The sequence below is a fragment of the Aulonocara sp. 'chitande type north' Nkhata Bay genome, linkage group LG4 (assembly GCF_057382095.1).
Source record: "Aulonocara sp. 'chitande type north' Nkhata Bay isolate Kocher_YH1m ecotype deep benthic linkage group LG4, A_spYH_male_GT1.1, whole genome shotgun sequence".
Classification (NCBI taxonomy): Eukaryota; Metazoa; Chordata; class Actinopteri; order Cichliformes; family Cichlidae; genus Aulonocara; species Aulonocara sp. 'chitande type north' Nkhata Bay.
In genome coordinates this window covers 17,605,437-17,627,176 of record NC_141347.1, presented here as the reverse complement: position 1 = coordinate 17,627,176, position 21,740 = coordinate 17,605,437, and the positions used below count along the sequence as shown (strand labels likewise).

Below are 21,740 nucleotides of genomic sequence, written 5' to 3'. Positions count from 1 at the left end.
GTTCTGCATTACACATTGTTGTTTTATGCCATAATTAACATCAATCTTTGCGACAGGCATTGAACATTTACTTTTTATTCCCAAATGTACAATCTAAATTCTCGCCAAAATACACCATGCACTCATGCCAGTGCTTTTTCACTGGACATCTCTTGATACTTGGTGGAAATGCAGCTGTCAGAGGTGAAAGTGCACAAAAGCCTCTCAGTAGTTACTCTGAGTCAGCATCTGTTCATGTCTGTACCTCAGCATAGTGTAATTAACACCAAGCAAGCAAAGATTAAGAAGAACATAAAAGTTCATCTGAGTGTCACGGTTGTTGGTAACTTGGTCTGGTGTGTGAGCAAGTTTGTTAGAGTAGAAACATTCTGTGCTGAGAGGTTTTTTTTCCCCTCAGTGCCGAACCAGATGGATTTACATCAAATTAGAAACTGAGGAATACGTTTCCAGACTTAGAAGACAGGAAAATAAATAAATAACGAGGGAAAAAACTGTAGATAAACGCTTTTATTCAGAGCACTCATCTGCTGTATGTTGCTGTCACAACACTTTGAAAAGAGGAAACCGCATCACGGACTACTTCTCCTTCTGCGAACACTTTTCCTCCAGTGTGCGCAGAAGCATTTGCGTGTGAAAATCTCTCATATTCACCCTTTTTTGCTCTCTCCAGTGGTTGCGAAGCTTGTCATCCAGCCGCCGAGCAGCAGAGGCCCACTGTGCTGCCAGCCTGCGTATGCGTCTCTTCATGAAGCTCAAAGATTCCTTCCCGGTGCCCACCTGCTCCATCAGAGCCCCGATGTCAGACTGAAAAACAGCCTGGATGACAGGAGAGGAAAGGTATCAGAAATGGAAGGAAAATTAGATGTGGCTTTTCATGAGCCAATAATTAATTTCATTCTTTTGTTGTAATAATTCCTTACTGAATTTTACACCAGGAAATAGGGATTATGCTGGTATTGAGATGAACGGGTGAGAGATATTAGAAAAACGTTATGATGGCTGTTTTTTCTTAACAAATAAAGCAGTTTTCATTGAATGTAGTTTAAAATCTATAGGTGACAAACAGTGTGCAGTGTCTTGTTATCCACCGTTAGCCTGAGGTAGACTCCTTGGATAGGACACACGAGATTCCCAGATTTTCCTCTTTCACCCACTCTAATCACTGCATTATAAGGCATAACCAGTATGGGATCGTTAATCGAAGGAGAGACTGCATAGAAGAGCTGAAAGGATTTAGAAGCGAATAAGCTGATAACCACAAACCCAAACTGTCTCTCTCTAACACACATATACTATAAAAGAAAAAAAATACATAGAGCTGCACCGTCTTCTCTCAATACAGGTGGATTATTGCTCTCAAGAGCAACTTGTGTACAGCAAAACAAGATGCAGAGCACTGAAGGGACGCATTGGGAGTATTCCCAGTGAGTACCGGCTGGCAATTACAGCAGAAGGCAGAGCTGCAGAAAGACTTCACGTCAGGGCCCATCATGCTGGCAGTGCATTACTCTGGGGAGAGACACGGGGGAGAGGATGGGGGCGAACGGATGGGTAGACCTAGCAGAGTGATTGTAAGCTCAGCGCATCGCATGTTGATGCTGAAAATAAAAATCAAATGAGGCAGGAAAGCAAACAGCAGTGAAAACTGGGAGCGACACCTAGCACCGTTTAAGCGATAATTTACAGCTGCTTATTCTCCTCCGCGGGGAACTTATCAACAAATATGGCCACTGAATCCTCGAACATCGAAGCACGAACCACTCACCATTTCACACCATTATTTTTTATTTGCCAATTTCACATATTTTCTTATATTTTTGCCAATTTCAGGCTTATGATAACTTTGAGATCGACACCACAGGTGGCGTTTCATGCGAGTGCAGATTACCATGCACTTCCTCAGTGGAGCATCAGCCCCTTTTTTGACCTGCCGGTGAGAATTTCGACTTTAAAAACATTGCAGTCCCCCACCCTCTTGAGTTCTTCTTCATCAATGCACAGCCGTGAAAACAACCCAGCAAGATTCCTTAGTTCAGCAACAGGAATTCTCCTTTATTCTGCAGAAAAGCTTCTAGCTCTTGTACATGGCTGGGCCATAGTGGGCGAATGTTTAGCCCCTAAATCACTGTCACTTTGCTCTCTGTTCCAAATTATTGTTCGGCTACCAGAAGGTCAGAAGCAATTGGAAGAAATGATGTGAAAATATTATATTACCTGTCTCTTGGGGGGAGGCTTTAAGGTAGGTGTAGTGGTCTGATTCCTCCAGGCCAGTGGGGGACAGAACCACTCCACCTCACTCAGGTAGATAAGGAAGGAGCAGTCAGAGCCGTCAACGCCATAAAAGGCGTAGCAAGGGTCCGAGGTCCAACGAGCACGCATCCACTGGAAAGAAAAGTTGGGGTTGAATACTAAAGACATACTGGCCCAATACACCACCAACAAAAGAAGCTGTTACAGAATTCAGTTTTTGTAAACTGTCCTTCATGTTCTCCTTGACCTGAGGAAGGCCTCTTGTCAACATTATTATCACGTTATTATTACTTTTTTGCATTACCACAACCTCAAAAATGTTTTTTCTAAAAAGACAAAAGCCTGAGTAAAAGCATGTTATAAACAAAAAACATAACATGTGGAAATACTTGTGACTTTAGCCAAGAATCACCATCTCGTAACAGGAATACAGACATTTCTGTCAACTAGGCCAGTTCAGACGAAAGCATACTGATCAGATAAGGTGATCAGCTGTAAATACAAAACAATAAAAATTTCCAAAGATATTGATGGTTAAATAATCCATAATGTTGGATATCACCATGGGAGTGTGGCTTTTGCCATTTATCAGTGGGGTCTACACATTTCTGCTTCAGCGTGATGCCACTTTTCTTTAGTTAAATTAGTCTGATTGGCTTTGCATCAGATTGGTGACCTGTCCAGGGTGTACCCCACCTCTCGCCCTATGGTAGCTGGGCTCCAGCCCCCACCTGACCCTGATAAGGATGAGAGGAAGAGAATGGTTGGCTAGATAGTCTAATTAAGCTTAGATTAAATAATCTAATGATCCCCGTTATGAAACAAGTTTAGGATGCTATTAACTTAAAAAGAAAAAAGCTTTGGAAGTCTGACTCAACAAAACTTTTCACGTCCAGTGTTCTCTACAGTAGGCTGCAGTTACTGAACTCCATCCCAAAGATCAGTTTTTTTGCAGACTCAGTAAATGCAGCGTTCCATACTTCTTCTGGCGTTAACGTCAGAACAAAGAATTTACACCAGGAGCTTCGTGGCATGGATTTTCCTGGCTGAGGAGATCCTCCAGGTGGTCTAGTACTTTTGTCACATAGTCTATATTAAATACATCCATATGGCATATTACTGATGATGGATGAAGGTCTGCTTAATATATACAAATAACTATTTTCTCTGTATACATGTCTGGTACACAGCTATACTAGCACACTTCGTTGCGACAGCAGTATACTGAACAAGCTTAGTTTTTTCATAAAGCACAATGACTTTTTCTTTTATTTACCCAAGCTGTTTTTATTAAACAGTATTTTTTTCCCAAACTGCAATTATGAAACTCTGTTTACTCATCTGTTTTTATAGTCTGCTTTTCTTTGTTTTGATTAGTAAGTGCAGTCCATTGCTTAGACAACCCAGTTTTCTGCTAAGAGCCTTTAGCCTTCACGTGGCCAAATGGGGTTTTTTATAGCTTTTTTTTTTTCTTTCTTTTTTTTTTTTACATATTGTGATGTTTTCAGTCATAAAAAATGTTTCCTACTTTGAGTTTTTAAATTGAGGTCTCCTGTGCCTTTCATTCCCCCCCCCCACACTTTCTTTAACAAAAACTGTTGTAGTGAAGAAAATGGAAAGAAGTGGTTGTTAATGAAAACAGCTCATTGTAACTTATATATTTATGTATGTTTAATCATAAAATCTTTTAAATATTAAAGATCTACAAGCATTTAAAGTACAACGAAGCATATAAGTATCAATTATGATCGCTATTGTATTACAAAGCCACAGGTTTTATAAATTTTGCTGGTAAAACAATATAAGCACACTATAAAATACATTTCACACAAACTTCAAATACCTTAAATTTTAAAGTGTATTTTTTTTCCAGTATTATATAAGCAAAGACATTTTGTTTTTATAATTCGTATTCTTAACTCCTTTTGGCATAAATGGGTTGTAAACCATAATTATAGTAGAACATCTTAGAATATCTATCTATCATAGAGGAAATCTATATGTGTGTTATAGCTTTAAATAGAGCCATTAAATAAAAGGTCTCTGTAGTGTTCTATAGGACCTCACTTTAGACACTAAAATACCTCGGCCGCTTGAAGGTTAAACATTCCCTTATCTTATTAGAGCAGATTTATATTGGCTTGCACCAAGGTGAAACGCCACAACACGACAAATGGATGATTGCTCTCTGCGTTTGGACTTAAGTGAGATATAAAGACTTACATCCATCTTACTGGGGCAGTCTGGATAACGGGGATCTTTAGGAATCTCACACTGTCCGAATGCTCCGTCCCTAACTGGAGAAAAGAAAAAAAAAGCAGGGTATTTATCAATGCTTAAACACACTCTGACAAAAGACTACACGCATTAGACACAAGCATTAATCAACAAAGAAAAGCTGCATTGTTGAGATTTTTTTTTTTTCCACGCTGTATATTGCTACACAAAGCCTAACACATATACTAGGGGTTTTTACTGTCATTGGCACAGCTGTATAAAAATCTAGCTATGCAGTCAATTTTATTTATATAGAGCCAAGTGGCCTCAAAGTGCTTGATATTGTAAGGTAACGACCTCACAATAATAGACAGAAAACCCCAACAATCAAAAGTCTCCCTATGAGCAAGCACTTGGTGACCGCGGGAAGGAAAACCTCCTTTTTAACAGGAAGAAACCTCCAGCAGAATCAAGGTCAAGGAGTAGCAGCCATCTGCTGCGACTGTTTACATTTACAATAAGAGTCCTGAAGCGTTCACTGTATTTGAGCATGCTACAGTAATAGGACGCCGCCATTGTAGCAAGTCAGTCTGTGAAATTTTGTCACTCCAAGATTTTCCACAACAGCTGAAAGTGGTATTATTATTGGAAATCACAGAGACTCAGACACAAAGTGGCAGACCAGGTAAAGTTACAGAGCAGGGAGGTCGAGTTCTGAGGCTCATAGTGCGTAAAAGTCATCGCCTTCTGCTGATTCAAAAACCCCAGAACTTGAAACCTACTCGAGCATTAACGTCAGCACAAAACCTGAGCACTGGGAGGTTCATGGCACCATTTTCCATGGCTGAGCAGCTCATGTAGGTGTAATGTGTAGGTGGCCCAGTTCTTTTGTCCATATAGTGTAGAGGAGGATAAGAGAAACATGATGGTAATGTCCAACCAAAATTTCGACTGTTTTCAGACAACCAAAGTAAAATCTTTATATTTCTTTCAAGTGTTTTTAGAAATCCTGTCAATATATTAGATTTTTTTTTTAAAAATAGATTTTATATAGCCCAGCTACATTGAAATGAGGATAAGACTAGCACATGATCTATAGTCTACAGTCTTTCCTCTGGGCTTCAAGTCTGTTTATTTTTTGTATTAAAACATACTGTAAATTCTCCAGCCCTTGGGATGAACGGAGATAAATTAGAGTGAAAGGCAGATAACAGACAAGCTCCTGTAAAAGCTCATATTCCCCTGCTAAATGGCTAAATCTCTTCATCGGCCAGCTCACTGGATTTACTATAGATAGATTGCATTAGTGTGATTCATAAAAATTGGAATCCGCCCCCACCACAATCCTGCTTCCCTTTTCCCCTCTTGCCCCTTCCTGTTGCATTGAGTATCTCTCCCCTTCCTCTTTCCCGTCTAAAATCCCAGCACTAGTAAGCCTAATTAAAAAAAAAAAAAAGAAGTTGCAGCTCCTCCACCAGCACCTACCGAGCATCAAAGAGCAGAATGGATGACAAATAATTTCCAGCTACTCTTACTGATTAGCATGATAACAACAGAGCTCTCACAAAGAAAAGTGCCACTGCCATTCAGCTGTAACCAAAAGTAACTAGATCAGCCCCACTTGAGTGATAGCGCCCATTATGTCAACAGAAAAATGATCTGGCGTATTTTAATCGGACGTCGTGTTGAATTGTTTTCAGTCAAGTGCAAGGTGGGGGTACAGAGGAGGAACTGAGCCGTGCATCAAATCACGCTGATTTCTATTCTTTTCCCAATAAAGTAACTGAGAATGAAGGGCAATAAAGAAAGCTTGGCAAGACCCGGATCCCATTAACGAGGCAGCAATTCATCTTTGTGATTTAGATGTCCTGCAGTTGTGTAGTTTTGATATTGCATGTTTGGATTGCTATTCTCCAGGGTAATGTTCTGTGAATAATGTCTATCATGTTCAATATGACCAACAAGCGAGTGGATGTTAGACATAAATTGTGCAGCAAAGTGCTAAACTGGATCCAAACTTGACAGTTTGGCTTATAGTATGTGGGCAGCAGGAAAGGAGTCTCTGGGATTGGATGGATTGGAGATTGACGGGAAGATTCATCAGAAGGGCTGTATTTGTTTTCTTCGTGTGTGTGTGTGTTTGTGTGTGCATTTTAAATCATACCTCTGTTATAGGCCATGCTGCGCTGCAGGATCTGCTCCACTCTAACTGCCATGTCTGACATGTTCTGGGCTATGGCCTGAATTCGCTCCACTAGACCAATGGGCTGGATCCTAATCAAGCATATGAAACACAAAAACACACACAAACACTTTGTAAAGACCCGAAATATCTTAAATGTGAACCACAAATAGGCTTGTCAATGAAACACAGCGCTATATTTCTGTAACAGCTTCCTTCCATTCAGTTTGTTGTTTTCTCACTCTTCACAGTAAGCGTCAGTGGCGGCTGGCCCATAGGGGGCGCTCGGGCTCCGCCCCCCCAAATGTGGAGGAGTAAAAATATATATTTTTAAAAAATTCATCAATGATAGTTTTACTATGTGTGTGCCCATATACAGCCAGGCGTATTTTAACATTTTCACCAGCTGACTCATTAAAGTTCAACCAACAAACGGTGTTTTTCTTCTTCTGGGGCGCTCGTCAAAGCGCCCTTGATATGCAGCGAAATAGCCTATCATTAAATGGTTGCCAGGGGAAAATAATAAATATTTGACCTATCAGCGTCGCTGAATTAAATGGTTTGGGGGCGCTTAAAATTGCGCCCCTGCAGAAAACGCGCGAAGATTTGCTGTTCTAGAATTTTACCTCAGTCAGTAGCCTAAGTGAGCTATAAGGTCAGAGAGAGACGATGGCAGCGGTATTGTTAACGGTTGAGGCACAGCCTCCCCCAAATTCGGTTAGATCGCTTCTAACCTACCCTTTTGCCAGAAGGACAATGGCAGAAAAACTGCAAGTTAAAGAGTTGGGACCTGACAAGCCCGAAATTCAACTAACCCAGGCAACGAAGGAGAAGTCAAAAGCATACAACAGGACTTTTTGTCGGAGTTGGTTCCAGCGCAAGTCGTGGCTGACAGGCTGTGGAACAGCTAATGCACTTTTTTGTTTCCCGTGCATACTGTTCAAAAGTGACAAGTGTGATTTGACGTGGACACAATCTGGACAAACCGACTTAAAGCACCTCTCCGAACGAATCAAGAAACATGAAAGCTCACGAGTTCATATGGACAACAGTGTAAAGCTAGCTGTGCTAGGGAAAACTAGCATAGCGGCGCAGCTAGATGATGGACATCGGATTGCTTTAAGAAGGCACAACGAAGAGGTAGATAAAAACCGTCATATTTTATCTAAAATCATCGATTGTATTAAGTTTTGTGGTGCTTTTGAGCTAGCAATGCGGGGACGCATTTAGCCCACCCCCCCAATCAGTTTACAGTTGTTGTTTTCAATAGTTATTTTTCATTCATTCAAAAAAAAAAAAAAAAAAATCTGTTCATGTTCATTTTTACAAATCTATACAAATGGCCAGAATATGGTTGTTCATTTTAAATTTAAATTAAAATTGTGTTGTTTGATGTACTCATTAACCCTTTACAGCCGATCGGAGCGGGCACGCTCTGTTTTGCGTAACTATTTTTAAATCCCGGTAGCTCTGCAACCAAGTAAGCTAGCGCAATAATTTTTTTTGCATATGAAACCGGAGGAGTTGTACTTACATCTTATGCCATCAGCTTGTCCTCGGTCACAGTTTCCTTCCACATATAGCTTTGCAAAAACTGCATAAAAATCACTTGCAGCAACAAAAACATGATATTCCAGAAACAGCTTCGCCGATCTATCAGCTGTTTGTAACACTTCCTACGTCCATCAGCGCGAACTATCACATGACCGCATGACCTGCCCGAAACCGGAAGTGACGTCATTTTGCGGAAATGTAGTTTTTTACGATCGAGGCCTTATGAGCTTGTGTTTTACTTGTTATGTGTTTTAAAAAGTTATGTTTGACTTTATGACTTTCTGTGTCGTTTCTGGGATGCTTAAGACTCATATTGCACTGCTGGAAATAGTTTATTTTGATGCATATGCTGTTATTTTGCAAATTTGCACTATAATATTTATTTTTGTTTTTCCTGCAGTATATAAAAATTGGTGTATTTCAAAAATAAAACTATGAAGACACTCAAAATAAATTTCCTGTGGTGGGAAACTAGTTTGTGTAACTTTTTTGTATTTACAGTTTTGAGGGATAAGCCTCTTAAATTTCTCTAACTAGAAATATATGTTAAAAAAACAAAAACGATTTTCAATTTTTTTGTAGTTTATTGCACTTTTTTGCAATTTATGTAATTACTATGCACCTAATGCAGACATATTATTAAAGTTTGGGCTATAATGGTTGTATTGATGTATAGCAACTTGAAATGCTCCCAAAAATGGCTCCACAGCATGTAAAAATATAATATAAGCTCTGGCGAACTTGGTTCTATGGTAGGTCTTAAAGGGTTAAATGGGTCATTTTAGTCGATATCATAAAAATTGCCCCCCCTGAGATTTTTTTCAGGAGCCGCCACTGGTAAGCGTGAACCAGAAGAAGAAATGTTAATTATCTAGATCTTGAGGCGTGAAATCAAAAAAGCTTTTAAAACACTGACAGATAATTTATTTGCTGAGATAATATAGTAACTCTGCATATTAAAGCGGGTCTGTTGGGGAAATAAAAACAGAAGGCAATTAGGTTGTTAGCAAATGTGTTTCACTCCAATTGACCTCTGTGGCCTAAAAGCTGCTGGAGAAAGGATCAGGAACCAATATTTACAATGGAGAAGACGATGCATTGGATGAACTAAAGAACAACTAGGATGAAGACAAAAGAAGAGTCCGAAATCAGCAACGTTATGCAATATCACAATTTTAAGTTGCCATTTCGTAGCATGCCAGAAAACAAGCAAAACTAAATACATAAAAAAAATAACAGGGGAGTATCAGGAACTTTTCAACATCCAGGATCTTTCATTTCAACACAGAGGCTACAAAAATATGAAAAAGAAATTCTTTCACAGAATTCATTGCTCTATGAAAAACTAGGTTGGTTGGAAGGAGAAAGCCTGTCATCTCTAAGAAGAACATGGTAGCACACTTTAGGTTTGCAAATTTGCATTTCAGCCAGCTGCAAGCCTTCTTGAATAACATCCTTTGTACAGACATAACCTCATATCAGCTGTCAAGCAGAGAAAGACTGCAAAAGAAAAGAATGAGGGTGTTGCAATGGCCCGGTTAAAATCCAGACCTGAACCTGAAAAAAAAAAAAAAAACTAAATACCAAAGTAAGTTTACAAAAATATAAACTTACTCACCTTGGGAATGCCCCCATTAATTGTTAAAGAATTTGTGCGATGAATTATAAAATACTCTTGTAAGAAACCCCAGTACGCCTCAGCATAAAAATCAATGAGTTTCTGCTGGTATTTGAAAAAAAACACTTTTTTAAAGATGTCTAAAATTCATAGGTAGTTATGTACTGTTTGTATGAGCATTCGGTAAGTTGTTATAAACCTGTGTATACATTTCTATAAATTGTGATACATGTTACTAACATTTGCAGCTCAGACATTAATTATTTTGATTTTTAGCTGATGTATAAATCATTTTATTAAAAAAAAATGTCAGATGTCGTAATCTGCAATGTCCCCTGAATTATGTTTTATAATCTCTTATCCAACCAACTATATGAAAACCCAAAGGTATACAGAATTTAATACACAAAGGAAATCCTCAGGTCTATGTTTACAAGAATAAGTGTAAAATCTTTAAATGTTGTTTTTTTTTCCTAAGCATCCACTTTCATCCCCTCACTATGCGAGTCGTTTTCTTTGCAAGAGTTTGAAGTGCACCCAGATTGTCTCCTGGTCTTGCTACTAGAAAACTTTGGAACAGAAAGACTTTTATACACATGGTTAACACCTTAAACAAGTTTGTTTTAAAACTTTTTCACCACATTTCCCAACCTGCAGAACACACAGTTATTTATTGTTCATGCCCTTCAGGAGTACAAACCCTGAAAGGTCTGCAGCCTGTCTTTGATGTCGTTTAGTGGCACTTAATTCAAAGTTTATGTTTAATGCAGGAAGAAATAAAAGTCTAGTTCAACTTATTTTTAAATGGCAAAAAGATGGCACACAAACTCCCTTACATCAAAACCATGAAAACAGCTCAAGGGACTGAAATTGAATCGGTTACAACATAAATATTTAGGCATCATTATAGATCTGAATTTCGTATTTAAAATTCACACTGAAAAGCTTGTGTTCAAGCTGAAACTTAAATGAAGTTTCTTTCTTTGGAATAAATTTAGTTCATCTCTCCAGGCGAGGAAATACTTGATTTCTGCAACGTTTCTTTCCCAGTATTTCTTGGATTACAGTGACCTATTCTTTCTGAATGCATCTGATCAGTGTCTACCATTGTGCTTTATGTTTTATTACTGAATGTGGAAATTACATGACAGTCTCTCTGTATGCCCACAGACTTTTTACCAATTGCTTTTTAAATCATCCCTTTCTGCTTGGGCTGGCGTTTTCTTATCTGTGTACATGTGCATATAAATACATAACCGGTGCAGCCAACACTCTCAAAGTCAGAACACCAGTTGGAAAAAGGGCCTTTAATTATCCTTCACCTTTTAAATGGAATAATCTAAAGAAGGACCCGAAATTGTTAGGCCTGGTTACTATGGGAAGACTGTAGTTCTCCTGTTCAATATGATTGCTCTTATCATATATGCTCTAGACCAGTGTTTAATAACGCTCTTGGAGCCATGGCACATTGTTCACATTAGAAAAATCATATGGCACACCACCAAACAAAAATGTCACAAAAAACATATTGATAAGTTTTCTCCGTGCACCAGGTACAGCGGAATTGGTTCGGTTTGTTCCAAGCGCACCATTTTTTGCTTTTTTAATGACCACTTTTTTGATGGACTGTTGGGCGTTCATCTGGGTCCGAATTCTCTCCAGGACCCAGGTCAGATTGACTACTTTTTCTCTTCAAATATTTATCTATTACTATTACGCGCACCATCATCTCACAGCATGACTATTATTTCTTCTTCATCTTCTTCTGTTTTACTAACAGTTGGTAACCCATCTCACCAGCTGGGCCCACGTTGTCATTTTAGGTTCAGGAGCATTTTTAGTAGATAAAGGCGAATGGCTTAATCAAGAAATGAGCTGCGGTTAGGGTGTGGGGGTGTGTGTTTGGAGGCGTGGTCCTGCTCCTGGAATTTAGATCATTTACCTCCAATTAATTAGAGCAGGTAGTTGTACTGCCCTCTAGTGGAAGAGAATGTAATTGTACTTCGCATTACTCACGCCGATCGCTTACAGCACTAATCAGGTGGAGCCAGACAATCTTCCATGCCACTCCTGATCATTTCTCACGCACACCTACGTGCTGCGGCACAGCGGTTGGGAAACACTGCTCTAAAAGATGTGTTCACTCACTTGTAATGTATGTCAGGTACATTTGAATGCATTGTGTATTTGTAAAACAAACCACGGTCTTCCATTAAACTTAAGGAAGTAGTTCTGTTGTAGTAATTAACCAAATCAGTTTTCTTAAAAAATACACAAAACACAAAAATAATTCTCCTGATATCTTGCTGGATATTATCTTGCAAGTATAACCATACACAACTAAAAACTAAATAATCCTTTAAGCTTAAATACTCAATTTCAGACATCACCTGAAAACAGCATTACCTGGCTATTTTCTCTGGTTATACATGCAAGTGAGTAAGTAATACGCATTTGTGGCTGAAATAAGTGTTATGTAAGGTAACGCAATGATCCTGCCAAACCATTTGTTTCCCATAAGTATTTAGACAATGACGTGTGTGTGTGTACAACTTTGCCTCTGTACACCACCACAGTGGATTTTAAATGAAATATTCATGATGTGTCTAAAGTGCAGAGTTTCAGTTTTAATTCAAGCTGTTTAGCAGAAGTGTCACATTTAGTTTTTAATTTTATACTGAAGATCTTGATTGTCTAATTAAATCCACTGTGGTGTACAGAGGCTAAATTACAAAAATATCTCACTGTCCCAAAACATGTGGATTAAACTGTAACTAGAAAAGAGGACATAAGTTAGATCTGTATCCTCTTGATTGATTAACCAAATTAGCAAATAACAGCTTCAGCATAGCATTTCGTAGCATTACAATCTGTGTAATAGTGCTGATGCTGTGGAGAAGAACAGTTTTTTCCCCCCACTTATTTACACTTTCTACTTCAGATATGCCCTGTGTGTCCAAAGAAAAGTAGTTAGATAATAAGATTACAGGTTGCTATTACTAGATTTGCCTTGCAGGGTGAGTTTTCACAAGAGTAAATATTTTCTGTTTGCAGCTGCTATTAAAACACTATTAAAACGGTTAAAGGCGATCCTTTGCGGCCTGATCCTCGTCTCTGCACGGCTCAACACATTGCTTCATAAACATCTGACATGGAAAGACTAAGAGAAAAGTACATCGTGACCTTAAACTTTTGCACATCACCACACAACTTGGTTGCTGCTTGCGTTGTAACCAACCAACATTCATTAGTGGAACCACTTTATTGCAGTGTATCATTGCTGTTTTACATGACACTTAAATGAATTATTCAAATGAGCACTTGTGTTATATAGTAGTATTTCTGGAATTTATATTGCTCGTTAAACAGCTCTGAATATGTAAACCCGCAGAAACTCGCAAAAACAAATGAAACAGTGGTCCAGGGCCAGATGCAGATCGAGCAGAAAAAGTCTGATTTCATTTAGGCAGCATTTATTATTTTGTGTGTATGCACGCGTGTGTGTCAGGGGAAAGCAATCATACTGTGCTTATATGCATAACTTAACATAATTCTAAAACCCAATCTCATTCCACTTCAGTCCATACAGAGCCAGCACCCAAGAATACAGGCCATTTACCATTTACCAAGAAGCAAGTGGCAGCCAAATATCTTTTTCTATCCCTTAAGTTGCAACAGGGCAGCACAGATTAATTAGCGGTCACACAGATATACAATCCGGTCGTTAAGTGATGACGTGATGAATCCTACTTCCGGGCCTAAAGTAGTCTGCGTTTAATATGGCTTTTGTGTTGTTAACATGTTTAATGTTTTGTATTTTCTTCTATTTAATCTCAAAAAGCTCCTAAAACAGTCAGTGATCACTGTTGACCTCCCTCGGCTTTTATTACCGCTAATCATTTATTTAAGCTCAGTTTTTAAAACCTTAGGATGGAACTACAGCCCAGCCCATGCAGCAGTATATGAATGACTAACCTCGTATTGTGGATGGATTATCTCAGTTGTTCTCCTGGCTGAAGTTTGGTCCTTTTACAGCATCCTGCCATGCGATTACATTTGTTCCTGACCACCGAGAACTCTCACGTTAACTTTTATCGAGTGGAAAAAAAGTTAGCTTGTTTATATTATGCTAACATAGCTGTGTCGCTAGCACATCATTATTAAATACCAGCTAGCCAAACTTCAGTAACCCTACAAACGTCACTGCTGTTTAGCTTTCTGTCTTCCTTTATGTTGGAAGTGATAACAGAGCTGTACGTTTTAATTTGTTTCCAAAACCCGACAGTCAGGACATGCTATATTGTATTTAGATAGAAGCTAGCGAGCTAACTCCCTGCTAACTTCTAATTCCGTTAAATGTCATAAATTCCGTTTTCATGGATGCCTGGATGTTAAACTCAATTGTTACACCTGGTAGAGCAGAACGCTGATCATTTTATTAAAGATGAAAGAGTTTAGACAGTTTTTCAACTCTCAGTAATGCCACAGTGATCGTTTGATATATGGACCTGCAGCGGAGTTTAGGCCCAGACACGGCTAGTGACGTCAGACTTAACGACCGGATTGAGCACAGGAGTCACACGCACAGCCTCTCATTGTGCAAACATACATTGGTTGTTTCACACAGAAGCATCTATATTTCCATCAATCTGGGAGTGTAAAAGGCTATCAGCTGGTGAAGAGCAAGAGGACAGCTTAATTACTTTCACAGCATTATACTAGGTGAGCAAATTTTTTCTTGCTGGGAGATTTCACGCTAACCTCAAGTGTGAACTTTTACCCAATATGTATCAGCATTTGTGGTTGGTTTTGAAACTATTTGCCCTTTGTCACCGTAACATTTCCAGTTTAGTCCCTGAGAGGCCAATTAAATGATTGTTAGAACTGTGAGACTGAGGGTGTATTCAGGGAGCATTCTGCAGTGGAAACTAAACTGTAACATAGAAATATAAATATGTGGAGCTTTAGCCAGCAAATATTTTCCCATCACACTTGTGAAATCAGGGTTCAGGTTAGGTGAGGCACTATACGTCTGCCTTCATTCATTAAATGCAGATCGAATCGGTTACACAGTGAACAAGCCATACTGTAAACAGAAAATGTCCCTGCAGATCTCTAGAGATCATCAGAAGTGAATTCTGAGAGGAAAGAGTTCCTGTCTATGACGAAGACACAGAGATGATGGACATGATATCTAACAGGGGAACTAATAATAAATGCACCAAAAGGAGGAAGCTTGGAAGCTTCCTATCCTTAAACCTGGAGCAAGTGCAGGCATAAGAAAAGGTCAGTTGCCAAGGAAACCACAGAACACACAACTCTAGCTTGGCATCATATATATGTCTATATACATGTATACACATATACACATATCGAAATGCAAGCCAGTGCTATACTGTACCTGTCCAGTGCCGAGCTCAGCTCATCCAGCCTGTGGGTGTCAGTTGTGTTGCCCAGTTTTGACAGAACATCCATCCTCTTCATTATTACCTCCAGCATGTCACAGATTTTTCTCAGCACCCCACGAGACTCTTGACCACCAAGTACTAAAATAAAACAAAAACAAAAAAATAGAGACAGATAAATACTATGTGACTAATAACACCTCAAAAAAAAATCAGAAAGATGGCACAGAGAAGATGAGGAAATCAAAAGCAAGAGGATAAGGCACAAGAATTTATTGAAATAACACAGAAGTCATTCAGGTGTAAACTGCTGCCTCCTTTAGAGGTAACTACGGCAGACCCTCTGCCTCCATCTCACCACATCTCTAGCATCCTCCTCTGGTCAAGCCAAACCTCTACATGTCCTCCTTCAATACGTCTATGAACCTTGTTTGTGGTCTTTTTCCTCCTGCCTTGCAGCTCCATGTTCACCATCATTTGTTCAGTTTACCCACTATCCCTCCTGTGGACATACCCAAACATGTCAGCCTTGCCTCTCTAACTTTGTCTCCTTTATCTCAACCAGAGCTGTCCCTCAGATGTACTCATTGCTAATCATGTCCGGTCACTCTCAATGAAAATGTTAACATCTTGAACTCTCCTGGGTCAACAAATTACCCCTGAAACTCCAACCTTCCTTCATCCTTCTTTACCTCTCGTGTGCACCATCCTTTGCTTTGGATGTTTGACCACATGTAGATAAACTCATCCACCTTCACTTCATCTGCTCCTGGTATCTTCACTGTTAAACCAGTCTCCCTCTCATGTACACAAATGTATTCTGTCTTGCTTCTACTGACTTTTCTTTCTTTTTGTCTCCAGAGCATACCTCCACCTCTTCAGCCTCTTTTGCTCCCTATTCATGGATTCTCAAAGAGCCTGTCTTACTATATTACTTATGATATTACTTTAATTCATTACCCAGTTTACTCTGGTTTACCTTTAACATCATCTCAGTCAATTTTCTATGTACTTTCATCCCCCATAACTAAAGCCAGCTGCTCACTGGGAACCAGCACACCCAGCAAAACAAAGGAATGGTCAAATTAGACTCTCAGTGTTGGACTTGTTTTGGCGCTTAGTTCAGATTATTAATGACCTGACTGGTGGTAACCCAGAAGGGTGCAGTTTACAAATACCCAGTCAATTAACAGGCTTGCAGAAACAGACAACCAGGTCAAAGCAGAATGCTGAGCCAAGGTCCTGACCCTTTGCTGTTTGCTTCAGTCACACTAAGCCCAACGTCAAGTATTCATTTTAAAATGTAAATGCACGAATTACCAAGAAAACACAAATAGCTCGGCGTGCCTCAGGCGGTAGGTCTTAAGTCGCTTTTGATGAGAAAAAAAAATTGAAGAACCGAGAAAAAGAGTGCCACTCTTGGGACTTTGGAGTGAATTTGTAGCCTGAATTCCTGAAAAAAAGAAAACATCCGAAACCAACAATAGCCTCATATTGTTCTCAGAGAGTGAAAATAAAACCTCACCTTTGAGCGTTCCCTCATCAATTGCATTAGGCTTTGGAAACTGCAATGTGTGCAGGCTGCACTTCCCTTGTCAGGGTTCATTTATCATGGGGCAGGGAAAAGTCACCTTTCACATAAAATGAATAAATAAACTGCATTACATCTCCAGTAAATAAAATAAGGAGAGGGGAGGAAAAACTCAACTTCTTCTGCTGTTTGTGAGAGTATGTGTGCCCCCCCCCCCCAAAAGGAGTGCCTCTCAAAAAAGGTTCACAGAAATGTTGCACTGATATACTTTCCTTCACTGCCTGTGTTTTGTTCTTTGGCTGAGGCTTTTCTATTATCCTCAGTCAAACTGGCCTAAAGACGTCTCCTTTTGAATAATTCAGTAGTTAGACAACAAATTTTTTATTCTACGGGCAGAAAGAAAGAGAATAAATGAATTCCCTTTAAGATTTGGAGCATTATAGCAGCAGTTTAATACTATACTTTTATAAAACACTGAACCAGGATTTTAGTGTTTTTTTTTTAAAAGAAGATTAGAAAGAAGAAAGCTAGTGTATTATCATGTTGTCTAAACTGTAGCATGTAAGGCCACATAAATAAACGTCTATTTGAAAATTGCAACCACTACTTAAAACCATCTATTAAAAACAAAAAACAAAAAGGAAAGTCTGTTTCTTAATAAGGGGGATTCAGACTCCTTGCTAGGTTCAGATGATCCCCTATCAGTTGCCGTCTACTCGCTGCAGTAAATCTAAACAAAGCCCCTGGGCTAAAGTGTGGGAAGAATTCACATTTTTCCACAATAATGATCCAGCTCTCACACGTTGTGCAAGTAAATCACTATTACTGAGACTGTGCCCCACCCGCCACCCCCACCTTTCCTGCACAGTGCATTTTTAGCACTAAACCTTATATATGTTTGCAATCAACTGCTCATCAGATAGCCTTTTGCTCCCGTTTTCTGTCGTCTCTTGGGAAACATTAGCTAATGTGTTATTTCCCATGCAGATCTGAGTGCACCGACAGCGGTGCAGCAGGAGTTGATAGTTTATCTACGTGCTAATGTAGCGCCTCCTCTGTGTCATTCCTCATCAGCTGGTTAATAAAAGGCACATTTAACGACAGCTAATCTCCTTTAAAGGCTCAATTTCAGAAGTGCCACAGCACAATCAATATTCTGAACAAATTCCAGTTAGGTCACCATCTTTACTGTAGCCTGCTGTGTCCAAAGCACTTGCTGACCGGCTATAAACAACTGCCTTCCCATACACCCACAGGCTCCGTGTAGAAGTTCAATACCACAGTTTTTACCCAGCCTGTCCGCCCAATATACAGCATCTTTTTATCTTTGTAGCTGTGGCCCTCGGTGTTTTCCCCATTCTTTCCCCATCACTTGATCCACAATCATACACAGTTTTCTCATCAGCACCGCGAAATGTGTTAGGCCGCGTCTGTGCCCTCTGGCCATAGTTCTTCGGCAAATTGTTTATGTGCCATCCAAGCCTCAGTGTTTGAGTCTACAATTGCAAACTTTGCTTTTACCCTACATGTTCAGCCTTCAAGTCAGTGGCATTTAAAGCTCGTCCTCTGGGCTTTTTCACAAGCATTTCTGCTGGGCCAAGAAAATGTTGGTATGTTTGGAAAATGGCTGTGAGTGTGTGAAGCCTAAGTTGTTTACAGAGAGTTGTTTACTGATTTTAATACCACCTCAATGTTGAAATCATAAAATTCATACAAATCATGTGTGTTCATTTTAGTTGCAGACATAAAAACAAAAAACAAAAACAAAGAGCCCTGCACTCTTTGGCATAATAGCATAAAAAAAATAAGTAGGACATGTCACGCTCATGTACAGCCCACACCATGCTTTCTGTCTGATTGCTGTTGCCTTCTGCAACCCTCTGGGCAACTTTAACAGAGTCCCAGTCTTCACATTTCCCCCCATATTTGACATGGCTGCAAAAACTGCTCTTTTAAGAGAAATACTTACATAATAAATTAATTAAAGAACACTGCTTTAATGAGCTCGATAAGTAAGGACAATAAAGCACAAAGAGACACGTAGCAAGTGGCCCCCACGTGTGCCTGGAGAAAAACTATCAGCAGGTTTCCGTGGGGATGACACGGGCACTTCATATAATTCTATGTAAATTAATATTTGAGACAGAGCCTATCCCAGCTGTCACTGGGCGACGGGTTACCAATCCATCACAGGAGAAATACCACAATTTATGCTCACATTCACACCTAGAGCCAGTTTAATATCACCAGTTAACCTAACATTCATGTCTTTGAAATGTGGGAAGAAGCCGAAATACCCAGGGAGAATCCACACAGGCACAGAAAGAACATGCAAAACTCCCACAAAGACTTATTGAAAGGTTAATATAATGGCCCATACATGTGGTTACCCGGCTAGGAGTAATTGCAGTGTAGAGTAAAATGCTTTAAAGATCATTTATTGATGGTGATTTATTTATTATTTATGCATGTTGTCATATTATATACATGTACTACTTCAGCCGTGTACACCGTTTTGAAAGAAGGAGCAGTGTGCAGATGCTACTTAAAGGGAAAGATGGTGTTTTAACTTTAGCCTACTGATAGATAAAGCTAGAAGGACTCTGCAATGCACCTGCTTCCTCTGAATTATATAAATGTTCTGGAGTCTATACCACACAATAAAAATAGCTGTGAAATGACTATTGTTGTAATTAGGCACTACATACAAGAAAAAGCTGAAAAGACTTTGTATTTTATTACTTAATTTCCAAAAATATGTATTCAATATAAAGAAACGAACTGCAATGATGGAAAACACGTCAGGGAAAAGGTCAAGCCTTGTTTGTTTGCAAGAGCAAGTCTGCTTAAATCAGCAACAAATTTGTAAGTGGGAACAAAAGAGTGCGGAGGCAGACCAGGAAAGGCCAGCAGCAGGTTAGACTGCATGACTGTGAGCAGAAACAGCAGCTTGGATCCCATCTTCAGTGTGAAGACATGGATATCATGATACCATCATTAGATTGATAAATACATTCACTTTGGTTTTAGCTCATCAAAAACATTACAAAAGTCTTAAGCCACCCCCATTTCTTTACATTTTGCCTCCAGACTTTGTACTTTAAAAAAAAAAAAATGTTCTCGAGCAATAGTTCTTCTCTGAAGGTCTTTCAAGGTTTTTCTTTGCAAATTGCTGCTTTTTTGCTCACTTGCCTTATATATTGTATTTCTATGCATTTTACATTTTTCAGTAAATCATTGCATTTCTTATGTTCCTAGCAAAATGTAAATAAATGAGGAGTGTTTCAAGACTTTTGCATCTTTTAATCTTATTATTGAAGATGAAGGCTGGGTTGGTAAAACTAGGTAATAAAGTGATGGGTAGTTTACTATTAACATATGCAACATGACAAATAAATGAGAAGAATTTCCTTTTCTCTGAAAAAAATATATAGTGGGTTTAGGAATCATGTTTTAGGTCATACCACCCACCTGTACATTGTAGATCAATGAGAATCATTGATACAGCTTGAAATATTAAAAAGAGAATAAATCTGTGTGGGTACAGAGGAAGAGCAGTACAGCAGAAATGCTCAAAGAGTACCAGAGCTAAAGCTGAAGCTGCAAAACATGCGAAGATAGAGTTGAAGATTTGTCATTAAAAAAAAAGTTTAAATTGTGTCAAAACAGTAATACACCAGCATTATACTATTGCATTGTTAGGTGATTAATGTAGAAGCATAAAAGGGACATTGGCAGCACTCTGAGGTCGCTTTAGTTGGAGTGATTTGTGTACTGACATACAGTTAGACCAGTGAGTATTTGTACAATGACATTTGTTGTGGTTTTGGTTTTTTACAGATTGGATTTTTCAATCAATGTGACTAAAGTGCAAAGTTTCAGCTTTAATTTAAGTACTGTATTAACAGGTTCAGAATTACAGACATTTATACACAGTCCCCCATTTTCAGAGGATTTATTGGGCAAACCTAGATCATTTTACATAATAGGACTGTTTAAAATACTTGACAGCCTAAAATCTAACAAAGAACCCTTGCACATAATAAAGTGCTGCGTTTCCTCCCTTGAGATGCTCTACTAGACCTTTACTGCAACCATCTTCAGCTGCTGCTTGTTTGTGAGTCTCTCTGCCTTCAGTTTTGTATTTAATGACTAAGAAGCATGCTCTATAGCCTGAGATCAGCTGACTGACTTGACCATTGAAGAATATCTCATTATTTACTTTGAGAAACTCCCGGGTTGCTTTTGCAGTATGCTTTGGCTCATTATCTAATTGCACTGTGAAGTGTTGTTCAGTCAGTTTTGCAGCATTTGGCTGAATCTGAGCAGAGACTGTAGCTCTGCAGACTTCACAGTTCATCCTGCTACTTCTATCAGCAGTCACATCATCAATAAACACTAGTGACTCATTTCCGCTGGCAGCCATACTTGCCCGTGCTGTACCATTACCTCCACCATGACTGACAGATGATTTTGCATGCTTTGGATCATGACTTGTTCCTTCTCCATACTTTTCCCTCCCCGTCATTCTGGTTCAAAGATAGGGTTGTTGCCTCTCGCTTTAACTGTGCGGTCTCTTTTAAATGTTTTGTGGCAAAGTCTAATCTGCCCTTCCTCTTCTTGAGTGTAACCAGTGGTTTGCACTTTGTTATATCCCCTCTGTATTTACATTCAAGAAGGTGTCTCTCAGTTCTAGACTTTGACACCTTCCTTCTTTTCTGAGAGTGTTAATGACTTGTTTAGATGTTGTGAAGTTGTTTTTCTTAACAATGGAAATAATTCTGTCATCATGCACTTTAGCTGTCTTCTGTTGTCTTCACAGCCTTTTGGTGTTGCTAAGCTCATCAGTGCATTCATCCTTTTTTAAATAATTAACCAAATTGCTGATTTGGCTACTCCTATTTTTTCCCCATCTCCCTGATTGGATTAGTTTGGGTTTCAGCCTAATGACCTCCCTCGCTTCCACTGAACAGCTACCAAGTG

At 39.2% G+C, this 21,740-nt stretch overlaps 1 protein-coding gene across 1 annotated transcript in view; it reads right to left on the bottom strand.

The window, feature by feature from the left end:
- Positions 1–21,740, bottom strand: part of mgat5b (alpha-1,6-mannosylglycoprotein 6-beta-N-acetylglucosaminyltransferase B) — a 77,803-nt gene that overhangs the window by 47,581 nt on the left and 8,482 nt on the right. Inside the window, exons 3-7 of the mRNA XM_086288783.1 lie at positions 15,223–15,367; positions 6,632–6,741; positions 4,474–4,547; positions 2,215–2,382; positions 652–816 (exon numbers count right to left, since the gene is read on the bottom strand). Coding sequence (XP_086144909.1) covers positions 652–816; positions 2,215–2,382; positions 4,474–4,547; positions 6,632–6,741; positions 15,223–15,367 — 662 coding nt within the window. The remainder of the gene's footprint in view (positions 1–651; positions 817–2,214; positions 2,383–4,473; positions 4,548–6,631; positions 6,742–15,222; positions 15,368–21,740) is intronic.